General features: G+C 47.0%; 1 protein-coding gene across 2 annotated transcripts in view; it reads left to right on the top strand.

The window, feature by feature from the left end:
* The window catches only part of SMG5 (SMG5 nonsense mediated mRNA decay factor), a 47,385-nt gene extending 33,852 nt beyond the window's left edge, over positions 1-13,533 (top strand). For both annotated transcript variants that reach the window (XM_074980785.1, XM_074980786.1), the window contains exons 16-22: positions 503-661; positions 1,644-1,703; positions 3,086-3,245; positions 4,549-4,639; positions 5,493-5,567; positions 7,252-7,390; positions 8,460-13,533. In XM_074980785.1, the coding sequence (XP_074836886.1) occupies positions 503-661; positions 1,644-1,703; positions 3,086-3,245; positions 4,549-4,639; positions 5,493-5,567; positions 7,252-7,390; positions 8,460-8,543 (768 nt within the window). In that variant the 3' untranslated portion in view covers positions 8,544-13,533. The remainder of the gene's footprint in view (positions 1-502; positions 662-1,643; positions 1,704-3,085; positions 3,246-4,548; positions 4,640-5,492; positions 5,568-7,251; positions 7,391-8,459) is intronic.

The raw sequence follows: 13,533 nt of genomic DNA, 5'->3' as shown, positions 1-13,533 counted from the left end.
GAGTTTCTCCAGAGAGCACCAAAACCAAGATAAAACTGTCCAAATTCAAGTACTGTTCCTCCTTTTACCAAAGCCCACTTAGCTGTGCTGCTGGCTGTGTCACCTAGAATTAGACTGTACTCCTCTTCAGGTTCCAAACCTGGGGCCAGCAAAGAGAGAACTAGTCAGCACAAGTTGCTCTGAAAAGCTGGGTGTCATTGTTCTCGTCTGTGTTCTGGCGTTTGAAAACCCAGACTGCAAAAATTTCAAAGCACTGTGGCTGACTTTCCTGCACCCCTCATGTCCTTCATCTGCAGGAACCTTGAGAGAGAGAGAAAGAGAGAGCGCGCGCATCTTCAGGAACATTCACAATTGTTTTCACTCTTTGTGGTGTGTGGGTGTGTAAATATGTTTAGTCATTTCCACCTTTTTCTAAAAGTTTAGATTCCAGCTTCTCAGCTAGCACAGGCTGCAACCAGTGGGGTGTGATACATCTCATGTCAAACCGTCTCGTTCCTTGCAGTCCGTGATTCGTATTTGCTGCATCCGTAGCTTTGGCCACTTCATCACCCACTTGCAAGGCAGCATCCTGCAGTTTAATTCCGAGGTTGGGATCTTCATCAGCATCGCTCAAGCTGAGCAGGACAACTTGTTGCATCAGGCCCAAGCCCAGTTCCGCATGGTGAGTTGGAAGAGTCTTACAGGGGCTCTGACCTGGGACGTGCAGGCATTTCAAGTGTAATTTCCGGCCTAGGAACCAACCTTCCTAACCTCAGTCATCGTAGAGGCTGAAACCACACAGCATAGTGGCTAGCACTCTGTGCTACTGATTTCCTTTGTCATGATGCTTTCAGCAAAACATTTCATCCAGTTACTGTTGCCCTTGGCTCCTCTGCCTGGCATTTTATTCCTTAACAAGCTAGGTAATGGCTCATAATGGACACGCTTTTGGTGCCCAGTGAGAGGAGAGGTTGGCTACGATCCCCTTGGGGCAGCTGCTTGCAAGGAGCAAAGTGCAGCTAGGGATAAAAGTCTGTTACTGCTGAGTCTTGCTGTTTTGTAAGAGGATAATCTGCCCCACTGAGTTCTGAATGAAAAGTCACAAATAATCTGGTGTGCTAATGAAAGTGGCACATGCATTATCACCCAGCTTACTGCCAGGAATTGGCTCTAGAGAGCCACTCCACCTCCTGGCAGATCATTACTTGGTAGTCTTGGTGCATGGGAAAAGCTCTATCCCAGATTTGCAGCCATGGAGGATCAAAAGTTTGCTGGACAGAACAGGCACAGCCCAAGAATTGGCAGGACCAAGCTATTTTCCATAGTGCTCCCCCAGAATTTGCCTCTGTGATCCCCTGGAAAGTGATAGGAATCCATTCTTCAGCTCCCATCTGTGAGACAGCTGACAAGGTGACCCAACCACAAGGGTGACTTCGGTGCTGTGTGGAGATCCATGTGCTCATTTCATGTAAGCCACCATCAGATGGTAGCACCTACGGTTGTTGACTTGGATTGGCTTTAATCTGGTGACCTGTTTGCTTGTCTTTACCAGACCCTCGAGCTATTTAGTTCCCCCTTTCTCAGTACCTTTCTGGAAGCACATGCTAATCATTAGCCTACATTTTTCCTGCTCATTTATTTTTAACTCTTATTTTTATAACTAGGCTGCAGAAGAAGCTCGTCGGAACAGGTTAATGAGAGACATGGCTCAGCTCCGATTGCAGGTATGAGATCCCAGCTCTGAACTAGAAACCCAGAGTCTGTTAGCTTAGTGTTTAATTGTCCAGATTCCTAATGAACCTGGGCCTCCAAATTTTCTATGCAGTACACTGTCAGGCTGTGTCCACACTGCATGGTTTTGTTTTTTTTTCAGCGATACTTTTCCCCCTTCCCAAGCTCAAAATAAGTAAAGTTGAAAAATTGCATTTGTGCAGCCACAGCATTGCGAAATGGAGGGTTCACATTTACAGACACTACTTAAAGCCAGAGTATTGCAAAAGGCGCCGTTAACATAGGCTGATGGTAGCTGTGCTTTGTTCACATGCATTCGTTTTCAGCCTTGAAAGTTGGCAGGAGGATTGATGAAAGTCGTTCACAGAACTGGAGTTATTTTGAGGGGAAAAAGCCCCCACGTATTTCGACTTTGTGTGCATGGCAATATGAACGCTTCACATTTTTTTTTCTGGAAGGGAAAAAAAAAAAACCCTAGAAGTGTAGACAACCCCTCAAAGAAAAATAATTTTCTGGGCCACAATTACTGTTCTCATTCTTTAAAGAGACAAAAACAACAACAACAACAAACAGCTCAGATCTTCTATTTTGACTTAATATTATCGTAACTGTAGAGATCTGCCTCTTAAAACAATGCTGCCTAATTGAGCTATTGTGGTCAGAGGGAGGGCACTAACGGTCAAGACTTCTGGGTCCTATTTCCAGGCCTGCTACTGAATTGCTTTTTAAGTGTAGCCAAGATCTCCGATTCCATCATGGTTTAGTCCTTTGAAAGTAGTATAAACCTTTCAGGGGCCCTAGTTAAAACATTAGTAAGTTGGAGATATTTAGGTATGAGGCACTCTCTATAAACACAGTGTTATTTCTGTTATGTGCTCCTGTTGGTACAGATTTGGAGAAGTCCATAAGGGTATACTGAGGTGGATTGTATGTATTGTATAATCTCTCTGTAAAGGGTAGGGAAAATCCATTGAATGGTGAATTGTTGTCAAGAAGGCAATAACAGGAAATATCTTTCTGTGTACGGAATTTGCATACGCTCCTCATTAATGGAGTTATAAGTAAAAATGGTCAATCTACTCAGGCACCAAAGCTGGCTCAGCACAGGCAGGATCAAACCCTTCACCAAGGTGCTTCTTGCTGAAATGTAGCGGGTTAAACTGGCAGCCTTATTTGAGGCTGTGGGGAAATTTATCCCCTGCTTCAAGGGAGTTTTCACCTGCCGCTGCGTTGAGGAACATACCTGTCAGGATCATGTGGGCTTGTGCGGTGCGAGTGGGGAAGTGGAGGGGCTGGGCTGCGCACAGCAAGAGGATTTCACTCTTTCTATTTCTGCATCAATTCCTAACCTGGTATTGCTGCTATCCTGTTTCAGCTGGAGGTGTCTCAGCTGGAGGGGAGTCTCCAACAGCCCAAAGCTCAGTCTGCCATGTCTCCTTATCTTGTCCCAGACACCCAAGCTCTCTGCCAGCACCTTGGCATCATCAGGCAGTTAGCTACCAGTGGGAGGTTCATCTTCATCATCCCTCGCACAGGTACAGTGAGACTCCTTTTTGCCCCCTTTGCTTGTGTGTGTTGGAAGAGGTTTGAGCCCAAAGGCTTTCAAGAGCACTGCATGCCCTGGAAGAACGTTGGGCAGCCCTCCCTATCCCACAGCTGAGAACTGGAGGTGTTGTCAGGTGCTGAGCTCTGCTGACAAACAGGCCCAGCTCAGCAGCCTCCAGTAGGTCAGAGGAAGAGGGAACCATGGTGTAGATTTCCCCTGTGAAACTTGTCCAGCGTTCCCATATAAATACAAGGGAGGCTAGTGGCTCTTTGAAAGCATATGCGAAGCGGGTTCCTGGGCCGCAGAGCTTTGGCCAGTGGTTGGCTTAGCTGACATGCCCCGGGAATCCATTCAGTCTTATGACAGCCAGGTTACCTTGGGTTCAGCCGTCATTGCTGTGAGCCTTGCCTGAATTCTGGTGGCTGTTTTAGTGACTTGTGAGAGATGAAATGGAGTTCTCGGTCCATATTTTAGTGGGGCCATTCCCATTCCCATAACCTTTTGTGAGGGGCTTTGAAGGTGAGAATTACTATAAATGCTGCCTACCTTCTCCCATCCCCTGATTTGTGTATCACTTTGTAATACCCTGTGCACTTAGAGCAACCCGTTCTTGTCTTCCATACACCATCTCTCCTTCAGACCCTCTCCTGAAACGCTGTTTTTTCCGTAAATCCACCTTCTGTTGGCTTCTTCCCATGTGGCTGAACATCTGTCCTAAGTTGGTTTTCCTGTGGATTGCAAACTCAGAGGGGCAGGGACACTCTGTTTTGCATAGCTCTGTGTATATGCACAGCACTTGAAGAGTGTCAACATCTCAGACTACTGGCTACAGCTGGTATCCATTGACAATCTTGTTTACATAGCCAGCAGCAGTCAAGGACTGAGTGTTTCATTTAAACTTCTCTTCCTGCTTCAGGTGACTGCTTCAGGTTAAGGTAGAGCAATGCCAGGACATTGCAGGAGAGCTTGCCCAGCCTTGTTTTGTGGATAGAGGGTCCTGTTCCTGGAGGCTGTAGATTCAGTGCTTACTCCCAGCACAAGACTCCTTGCTTCAGCAGCTGAATTTCAGTTTGCATATGTCCTTGTTTGGCCATTTTGATTTGCAGTTCAGGCTGAAGTCTAATGTAGTTTGTCAGCTAATTAGAGTAAGGTCCATATCAGCAGCAGATTAGTTTGTGTTTAGCAGCAGCAGAAGTTGTGGCCATGTGTCAGAGGTAATTCCAGAGCTCCCAGAGTTCACACCACAAGACTTAACCCATAAAGCTAACTTTCTCACTTCTGTTTTTTATCAGTGATTGATGGTTTAGACTTCCTGAAAAAGGAGAATGCAGGTGCACGTGACAGCATCCGATATTTAGAGGCAGAATTTAAGAAAGGAAACAGGTAATAACCTTTACCTGTTGCTTTAAAATAAACTTGTTTTTTTAATGTATGAATGGTGCTTATACCAATTAAACACAGAATAAAAACAAAATGGGAACAGTTAAATATACGCCAGGGCAATACAAAGAAGGCACTGCTTACAGAGAGTATGATGATTTAATGCAGTTCATGGGAGATCCAAAACTACTCTGTTTGACGATTTCTGCATACGTGGAGGGACCACTTTATTTCAAAATGAAGTGCAGCCACTTCTGGTGTGTGGTGTTGCAGGTGCTTATTGCCACACAGCATTTTAGGACCGGAACTGATGAATGATTTTTCCAACAGAATTTCAAAAGGCTGTTAAGCATGTAGAATGTAATGAAATTCCCTTGAGAGTGAAGTCACTGAGCTGCTAACAGAGTCTGCAAACTTGAGTTAAAATCAGGTTTTATATCAGAGGTCCAGGATGTGCCACCATCCATTTCTATCTTTAAAAAAGGCACTGGGGTGATATAGGAAATTGTTCCTCTCTGGTCTACCAGTATCGATTGAATCAAGATAGTGAATAAAGGAAATCTGCATATGATAATCTAATTGCTCTTCAGAAAGTCTTTGACAAAGTTTCTCACAAGAGATTACTAAGGAAACTAGGGAATCATGAGGTGAGAACATGGAGTTATTTAGGTTAGTTGAGACTAGAGAAAGACATGAGGAATTGGAAAACTGGGCAGCCACCTGCCTTTGGTAAACATCTAACATTACTGAGGAAACCAGCATACTTAGAATCCCACAATGTCATTTCCTTTAAAATACTGATGTTTGCCCTTTCAGTAACCTCCACATAGACTCAGCAAATCTGCTCTTTCCTCAGGTACATTCGCTGCCAGAAAGATGTTGGAAAAAGCTTTGAGAGGCATAAACTGAAGAGACAAGATTTAGATGCCTGGTAAGGTTACATTTTAGCTCAACCTCTGGAGCAGCATTCCCTGTAAACTGGGCGCTTGGGAAGCCACTCAGTAGAATCATAGAACACTAGGACTGGAAGGGACCTCGAGAGGCCATCCAGTCCAGCCCCCTGCCCCAATGGCAGGACCAAGTACTATCTAAACCATCCCTGGTAGACATCTATCTAACCTGTTCTTAAATATCTCCAGCGATGGAGATTCCACAACCTCCCTTGGCAATTTATTCCACTGTTTGACCGCCCTGACAGTTAGGAACTTTTTCCTAATGTCCAACCTAAACCTCCCTTGCTGCAGTTTAAGCCCGTCACTTCTTGTTCTATCCTCAGAGGCCAAGAAGAACAAGTTTTCTCCTTCCTCCTTATGACTCCCTTTTAGATACCTGTATAGAGATTGAGATGCTGCCCAGCTGATTAGCAGAGTGCCTGTAACTGGCAACACCTGGTTTCATTGGTGGTGCACGTCTGCACATGCCTTGGTGCACAGAACAAAATCTACTGATAAAAAATAGAGGGAGCTTTACTCTGGAGTTGTCGTACTCTCTTGTTGCACACGTGCAAGGTGGCTCTAGGGATTAGATGCCCCGCCACTGGGACTGATTGTGTAAATTTGGGGTGCTAGATTTGATCCTGTTCAGATTGTTAGAAAATGTGCAAGACAAAGGGGCTGTGAGGTTCAGTGTCTTTTCCACTGGAGATTGTTATGGAGTTTTTATAGCAGTCTGAAGAATAGATTCCAATGTCACAGTTTATATTCAGGCAGCCAGTCCCAGTGGTACTCAGGATCTAAATTCCCTTTTTTGCTGCAAGGCCACATGGCCGTGCAGAGGCCTATTCAGTTCTGTGCAGGCACTCAGGGCTGTGATGGGAAGAGATTCCTCTCCTCTGGTTCCAGCTGAGCCTGGGCCAGACCTGGCGTGGGAGAGGTGCCCTGGACCACACCTTCTGTGGCCAGGGGAGAAACATCTGTTCCATGTCTCCAGCCCAGGTGTTGCTCTTGTCTCACACAGCTGGGGCAAGTCATCTCTCCCCATCGCAGCCCCAGGGTAGCCTTCACCCTGGACCCACCCCCATAGCCCTCACGCTTGCACCCCAACCTTCTGGCAGCCCTGAGCCCCTTATCTCCACCCCCACCCCAAGGCCCACACCCCCAGCTGGACCTAACCCTCTGCCCCAGGCCCTCCCACACTCTAAACTCCTTGATCCTACTCCCGTCACATGAATTTTGTTGCCTATGGAGGAGATGGGTGATGTACCATGTTGTTGGGCATAATAAAATTCATTCCACACATGGGTGGGAAAAATAGGAGGGAACACTACTCATGATTTCAGGATTTATTCCTATCCGTGTCATGGCCAGCAAGTCACTTTCCTTATCTCTGCCTCAGTTTCCCCTCCTGCCCTTTGTCTGCCTTTCTGTTTCGATTGTAAGCCAGTTGAGGGTGCAAATCTCTCACTCTGGGTGTGCGTGATGGGGTCATGATCTTACTTGGAGGACCTCAATGTTACTGGAATACAAATAATGGAATGGAGATCCTGCACTCTTGTGAGGATGATGCCTGCCCTGCAGCTGGAGATATTTATGCTGCTGTAAATAAGTGGTAATCACTATCTGTCTGCACAGACACAAAGGTTGACCTGATTTTTTTTTTAAACAATAATGTGACAGGAACCTCTATAAAATATTGGACAGCTGCAAACAGCTGACTGTGTCCCAAGGGAACGGAGAGGATGACACCACAGGGATGGTTACCATCATAACTGGCTTTCAGCTGGATGATCCAAGCAAATTCTCTGCACCCATGCAGGTCAGTGTCTGGGGAGAGGGTAACTGGATTACAGCGGCTGACAAAATCTTTCCTGACCTCAGGTAAGGAAGAAGACTTAATTCAGCATCAGCATCCTGGCCACAAGTGTAATTCTCTCCCTGGGCTTGTATGTGTACTTTGTTTCAGAAGGCTGGGTGGTAAACCTAATACTTGTTTGTGTTAGGGCTACGGTGGTAGCTCAGAGTCTTTGGAATGGGCATAACTGTTACTTATACCTTTTTAAACCCCTTTAAGATGTCTGACTCATCATGGTGTGGACACCACTATCAGTAGAGCTAAGGGCCTATGTGCCCCCTCCCCAGTGATGGGAGTGGGAGAGGCCAGCCAGCAGCTGGTGGGAAGACCAGCGAGGAAGCGCAGCCTGGCACTGAAGGAGAGGTCCGGTCCCCCTGCACTCACCAGCAGTGGCAGGGGAAACGGAGCAAGATGGCCCCAAATGCGTTGCCCCCTCAGCTGCCCCACACCAGCGGTGGGGGTGGGGGTGTCGGTGTCCGTGTGCTCCACATGGGGAAGTGGAACGATGCAGCCAGGGTAGCACAGCAGCTGGAGCCACCTTGCCCTGCTTATCCTCCACTGACTGTGAGTGCAGTGGTGGGGGGGCGACACTCTGATACCGGCACCAGCTCTACTAGTCTCCCAGGCCTGCCTCACTTGGGTGGAAGAAGTCGGGGGGGGCAGGACAAGGATGGGGAAGAGATGGGGTGGAGTGGGACAGGAAGAGGCAGGGCCTGGAGCAGAGCGGGGGTTGTCCCTGCCCTTCTCTGGGCCTGAAGGGGGTGGAAGCGGGACATGTAGCCAGTGGCCGTCCGGATTCAGGTCACGTACATGCCAACGCTGGTCTGTGGAAGTGTGTGGTGCTGTTGTCCAGGTCTGAGTCAGTTGCCATTCCAGTCAGTGGAAGAACTCTGATTTGCTTCCATGGTTAATGTGTCAGGCCCATCTGGTGGTGACAGGTGGTCATACAAGGGCTTAGATAAATTGCATCCTCCATTCTTGGCAATGCAGTTAAAATAACCTTTGCTTGTGATTGTCTTGTTTTTGTCCCCAGTCTGCTCTCCAGGCAGCAGCCAGTGCCAGTGTAGAAGTAAAAAACGTGCTGGAGTTCTACAAGCAGTGGAAGGAGATGGGCTGACGGTTAGAAGGGCATCGGGTTGGTGTACCTTTCTCTCCCCCTCTCAGAACGCGCAGGGTCTGAACGACGGAAACAAAACACAGGCGAGACTTCGGACACGAAGCAGCAGCAGCAGCAACCATGACAAAAACAAATCCAGTTCCGGCACGCACGCAAAAAACACCCACCACTCACTCCCTGAACAGATGATTGAACAGCTCCAGCAGTGTCAGCAGCTCTGAGGAGAGAGACACCTCAGCGAGACCAAGAAGAGATCTGCCCTTCTCCCGGTCGGCAGGGATGGGCGAGAGATGGGCAGTCGTTCATCCCTACAGAGCCAGCTCGGTCACCCCCGATCGGCTGGCCGCTCCTCTTATGTACTTTATTTAAACGAGCTGAAACGGACGCAGCGGAAGTGGAGTAACAGAAGAGGCTGGCTTCCGGGACTGGGGACAAAGATCCAAAGAGTGCTCTTTGTTGAGAATCTGGTGACAGGAAAATGAACACCTTTTTAAATTAATTTTTCCATCTTCTTTCTTTTAATTCTTAGCATATAGATTTAAAAAAGTGGAGTTCCTTTGGGGCTTCTGGATCCTCTTCAGATGTTAAAGATTTAAAGAGAAAACAGAAATGATGATGCTATTTTTAAAAAAGCAAAAATCTCCCAAAACTTTCTGTAAAGTTTTAGGAACAAATTTATTTATTCCTCCGTCTCCCCCTTCCATACTGGGGGCAGTGCAAAGCGATTTTTGCCTGTAGAGAGAAGCACCAGCCGGAAACCTTCCCTATTCTGTTAGGGCTTTGGTGTGCATTTCCTGCTTTTGTAGTTGTTGCGTGTGTTGTGAGCCATGGTCGGTCTGGCTTGGGCTGATTGAGAGAATGGGGGAAAGGATTTCTTCCTCCTCCTAAAGGACATCCGCTCCCAGTGTAGGTCTTTCAGCAGGGGAGGATAATGGTGAAATGCAATCCAGACTAGTTGCTGGTAGTCATAATGGAACTGCATTGACTGCTTAGACAGTGGCAAGGGTTGTTGATTTGGCTTGAGTCTGCTAAGACTCATGAGACAAATCAGCCCTGAAAACACCTCCAAAGGGCCTGTAATTTCCCTTCCTTACTTTGCAGTGGGCTGTTGGGGTCAGGAACAGTGGATTTTCATAAGTTATCAACACTCTCTTCTGTTCTTCTCGGTGGCCAATCCTTCTGTGTCAATCAGGAGAGGTTTGCAGAGCTTGCTTAGTCACTAGGAGCAGGAGTGAGGAAAAGCAGTGACCACTGCAAGTCAATGTCAGTCAGAACTGGCCCATGGACTTCTGTGCCTTTCTGTCAGTACAGCAACATCCATAAAGGCAGGGAAGAAAATAGTTGTGCAGACACTGGAATGAGTTCCCTTTGCTTCCTGCAAGGTAAATTCACAAACCTCCCCTCCTGCACCATCTCTGTGCATCCTCCATCTGACTTTTGGTAGCATTGATGCCTGGAAATGAAAAGCACATCTCTGTAAAACAGCGGGTAGATGTCAAAGCATCTCTTTGCCATTGGTCTGTGTCATTGAACTTTCGATGCTGCCGTCTACTTGGACCAGCAGCAACTATGCAAATAATGAATTTGGCTCACTGCAAGGCTGTTCTAATGTGGCCTGATCACAAGCTGTTATTGCTGGTTATTAATAGCAGACTGAATGGATCATTTAAAAAATAACCGTCTCCAATCCTTGCAGGCCAGCATAGCAAATCAGACTAGTATTGCTAAATGTCCCTTTTTGTGGTTCAGACGAGAATGAATCCTACAGGATTCAGCGGCCATGCAGGTTAGATTAGATTATTGTGCAGCCTGGTTGCTTGGTTCCAGGTGATGTTTACTCCTTTGAAAAGCAGAAGAGGATGTATGAAGTCAGTGTTGCTAACAGATTTCACCTGAAAGGTGTGGTGCTGTACAAGGCCATGCCAAGAAGACTGCTCACCAAACTGCTGTATGAGGACTTTCATCCCGTTCCAGTGTCTTGCTGTGTTTACACATTTCAGCTGTGGCACATCCCCGGGTGGAGTTCGGTGCATGGCACTTGTCCTTTCCCACACAATCCACTATTTGCTTTTAATGGGTCTTTTTCCGTTTAGTTCTTGTTTTTATTTAATGGAGATGCAAAAAGTAAAACAAACCAACCAACCCTCCCTGGGAACGATGCATTTGTGAGACCCCTCCCACTCGAGCTGAACGAGCAGAGCGGTGTAGCTTAGAATGCGAACAGATTTGCCCTCTGTTTCTGTCCCTATTTTGACGTGGTACTAGCCAGGGCACTAGATTACACTCCCTACGGGACCCACAAGTTTAGGTCAACTTGAATTCTAGAGGGTGGATCAGTCTTCTCTCTAGAGAGTTCTGCTCAGCTCCTCTCAGTAGGATGCCAACTGGAACCCGTGGCAATGAGAGAGTTGTAGCAGAAGCAAGATCTGCACTATGTGAAGCGTTGTCACATAGTTGATCACCTCTTGTCCTAGGAAATATATTTATTTTTTTCTACTGTCTTGGGATGTTGTCTGAGACATGCTGTCTTGGCTTTGTAAAGAAACTGGAATAATTCTACTGTAACTGATGTTGGAAACCTTGGCGGGGAGCCCTGCAGCTGGGGTGTATTCCAGTGGCCATGGATAAGATGCGAGGGGGAGAGCAGGGCAGATAAGCAGAAACTGAAACTCAGTCTCCCAGAAACCAATTTCCAAATGAACAGTGCAACTGAAAATTGGGAAAAGAACCCTTGAGCCAAACTGTGAGACTCAGGGATCACGTACAGACTGGAGGTAGGGAGCAGCTGTCCTGCACTGCACAAAGGTGACCATGAAGTGAGGCTCATGCTAGGGGATGAGCCTTGGCACTGAAGAGACATCCAAGTGGATGCTGCTGTTTCCCGTCTTTTGAAATCCGCAACCACTTGTGCAGGCAGTTGATTGGGGTTGTTCTGACAGTTGCATTCCAGCAGGCAAGACACTTAAAATTTCCTTTTTGGAAGGTGTTTTTAACTTCCAGTTGATTTGGTGACAGTAGGTGTTGCAGAGCTAAAAAGAGATCCCTCTGTGTGTCTGGAAAGAGAAATCAAGGCATGATTTTTTTTTTTTTTTTAAAGGGGGAAGAGCGTGTCTGTATTTTATAAACATCCTCATCTTGTTGCATTGCCTTTGCAAAGGGTCTTTTGGTCTTGTTGCAAGTGCTGTGGTCATCAAGGAGGATGGGAAAGACTCGTGGCTATCCTGTCATAAGGAGTGGTAGTTGCCTCTTGGTGGAGTGGACCCGCGTGCTACCCTTTTGCTGTCTCCATACACAGCTTCCACTTTCTTTCTAATGAGATAGGAAGCTTCAGGTAGGATGATCACTTTTCAGAGACGTCTGTTGCAGAGCTCCACGTATGCTTTTGTCCTCCAAAACATGCAGCTATGATTCAATGCAAGCAACACATGTTCTGTGCCCTTGCTGGATTGAATCTAAACTGGAAAAGGGACAAAAAACAGTGTCTTGAGTCTGAAAAAGCTCAGCCATAGCACAAGGCATCAAGGAAGATGGCACATTGTTTCCTCTTATAAAACATTATCTGACAGCCTATAGCTGGAGGCAGCACTTGATTATTTTCAAGGGATGTGCAGGGGAGGATGCATTTGATCTGATTCTCCAACTCGTGATGGATCAAAATTCTCAACTAGCATTTGCTGGCATGGGTCTCTTAACAATACACAGCCAGGATGAAATACATAACTGGAGTTGTGCTGACCAACCAGCAGGGGACTTGATCCAGGAATCTCAAATCCCAGTCTACTGCTCAAAACAACAGAGGTGACCACTTCTATTGATCTGCAGTGGAGGTTCCAGATCCCAACCAGTTCTGAGGGTAGATCACTGAAAGGCCAGTGAGGGAATGAGACTGGATTTATTGTGGCCCTCAGAGCTAGCATGTGGAGGTTCTTAACCCTGTGGTTTGGGTCTTACGGAAGCCTCCCCCAGAGTTTGAAACAGCCACCCTGAGATGTAGCTGCAAACTGACCTTCCAAGCTTTCCTACTGCATCATTCAAGCCTTGAAAGCCAGCTCATCATCTGCTATTGCAAATGGTGCTAATTCGGTAGCTACCAAGCCTTTCTTAGACCAGGTCCATTCTATCCCCTGGGGAGAGATGTTTGCTCAAGAGTCTTGACGCCCAGTGTGCTGGTGAAGAAAAAAGTGCTTTATGGGGTTAAAACATTATTTTTAATTTAATCATTTTGCGTGTTGCTGGGCTTTGTTTTTCTTTTGTTTTTCTCCACTGAGCTGGGTTCCCAGAAGCCTCAGCACGACAGCCTCATGCCCTGAGACTGTCAGTTTCTGGGGGCTAGTGACATCCTTGATTTCTCATGCAGTGGCAGGTTTTGTTTTGCCAGCAGCCATCTTTACGTGTAGCTGTGGGCGCAAAACACTGTTCGGTGTGTGTTGGGCAGGGTACTGTATGGGAAGGCTGTGCCAAGCAACTCTGTCCCCCCATGTTGGTCACATGATTGTTTGAAAGCCATTTGAAACCACTCAGCTTTGTGCTCTTGCCATCTAGAGGGTACCAGCTTAAAGGAGGTGTGTGCGTGTGGGGGGGGATACAGTAGGGTGAGGATGAAATTGAGGTCTATCAGGATGAGAAGGGGAAATACCAGGGGGACAGCTTTCCTGTAACCCAGTCCTTCTGCTGCTTCTGCGAACATTAAAACCAAGGTTGAGAGCAAAGCCGCTCCCCCTCCAGACATTTAGTAGCACAAATGACCCCCGGCCTGTGGAGTTGCAGTTCAGTGCATATTAACCAGGGAGGAGTAGACACCATTGTGGATTTACAGTCCAGGCGATGCGTCTCGTCGGGGAGCAGCACCACACGTTAGTCAGTTGTCTGATAATGTAAGAGAGGATGGGCATGGGGCATGCAGGGCCTTCTGATCTCTGATTTCATGGCATGCGTCTGACCGTGGTTGGAACACATCGACTGGCTTAATAAAGTACAAGATGTTTGTACC

This window comes from Carettochelys insculpta, chromosome 30 (assembly GCF_033958435.1).
Source record: "Carettochelys insculpta isolate YL-2023 chromosome 30, ASM3395843v1, whole genome shotgun sequence".
Classification (NCBI taxonomy): Eukaryota; Metazoa; Chordata; order Testudines; family Carettochelyidae; genus Carettochelys; species Carettochelys insculpta.
The sequence above is the reverse complement of the archived record's forward strand: the minus strand, read 5'-3'. Positions and strand labels throughout refer to the sequence as shown.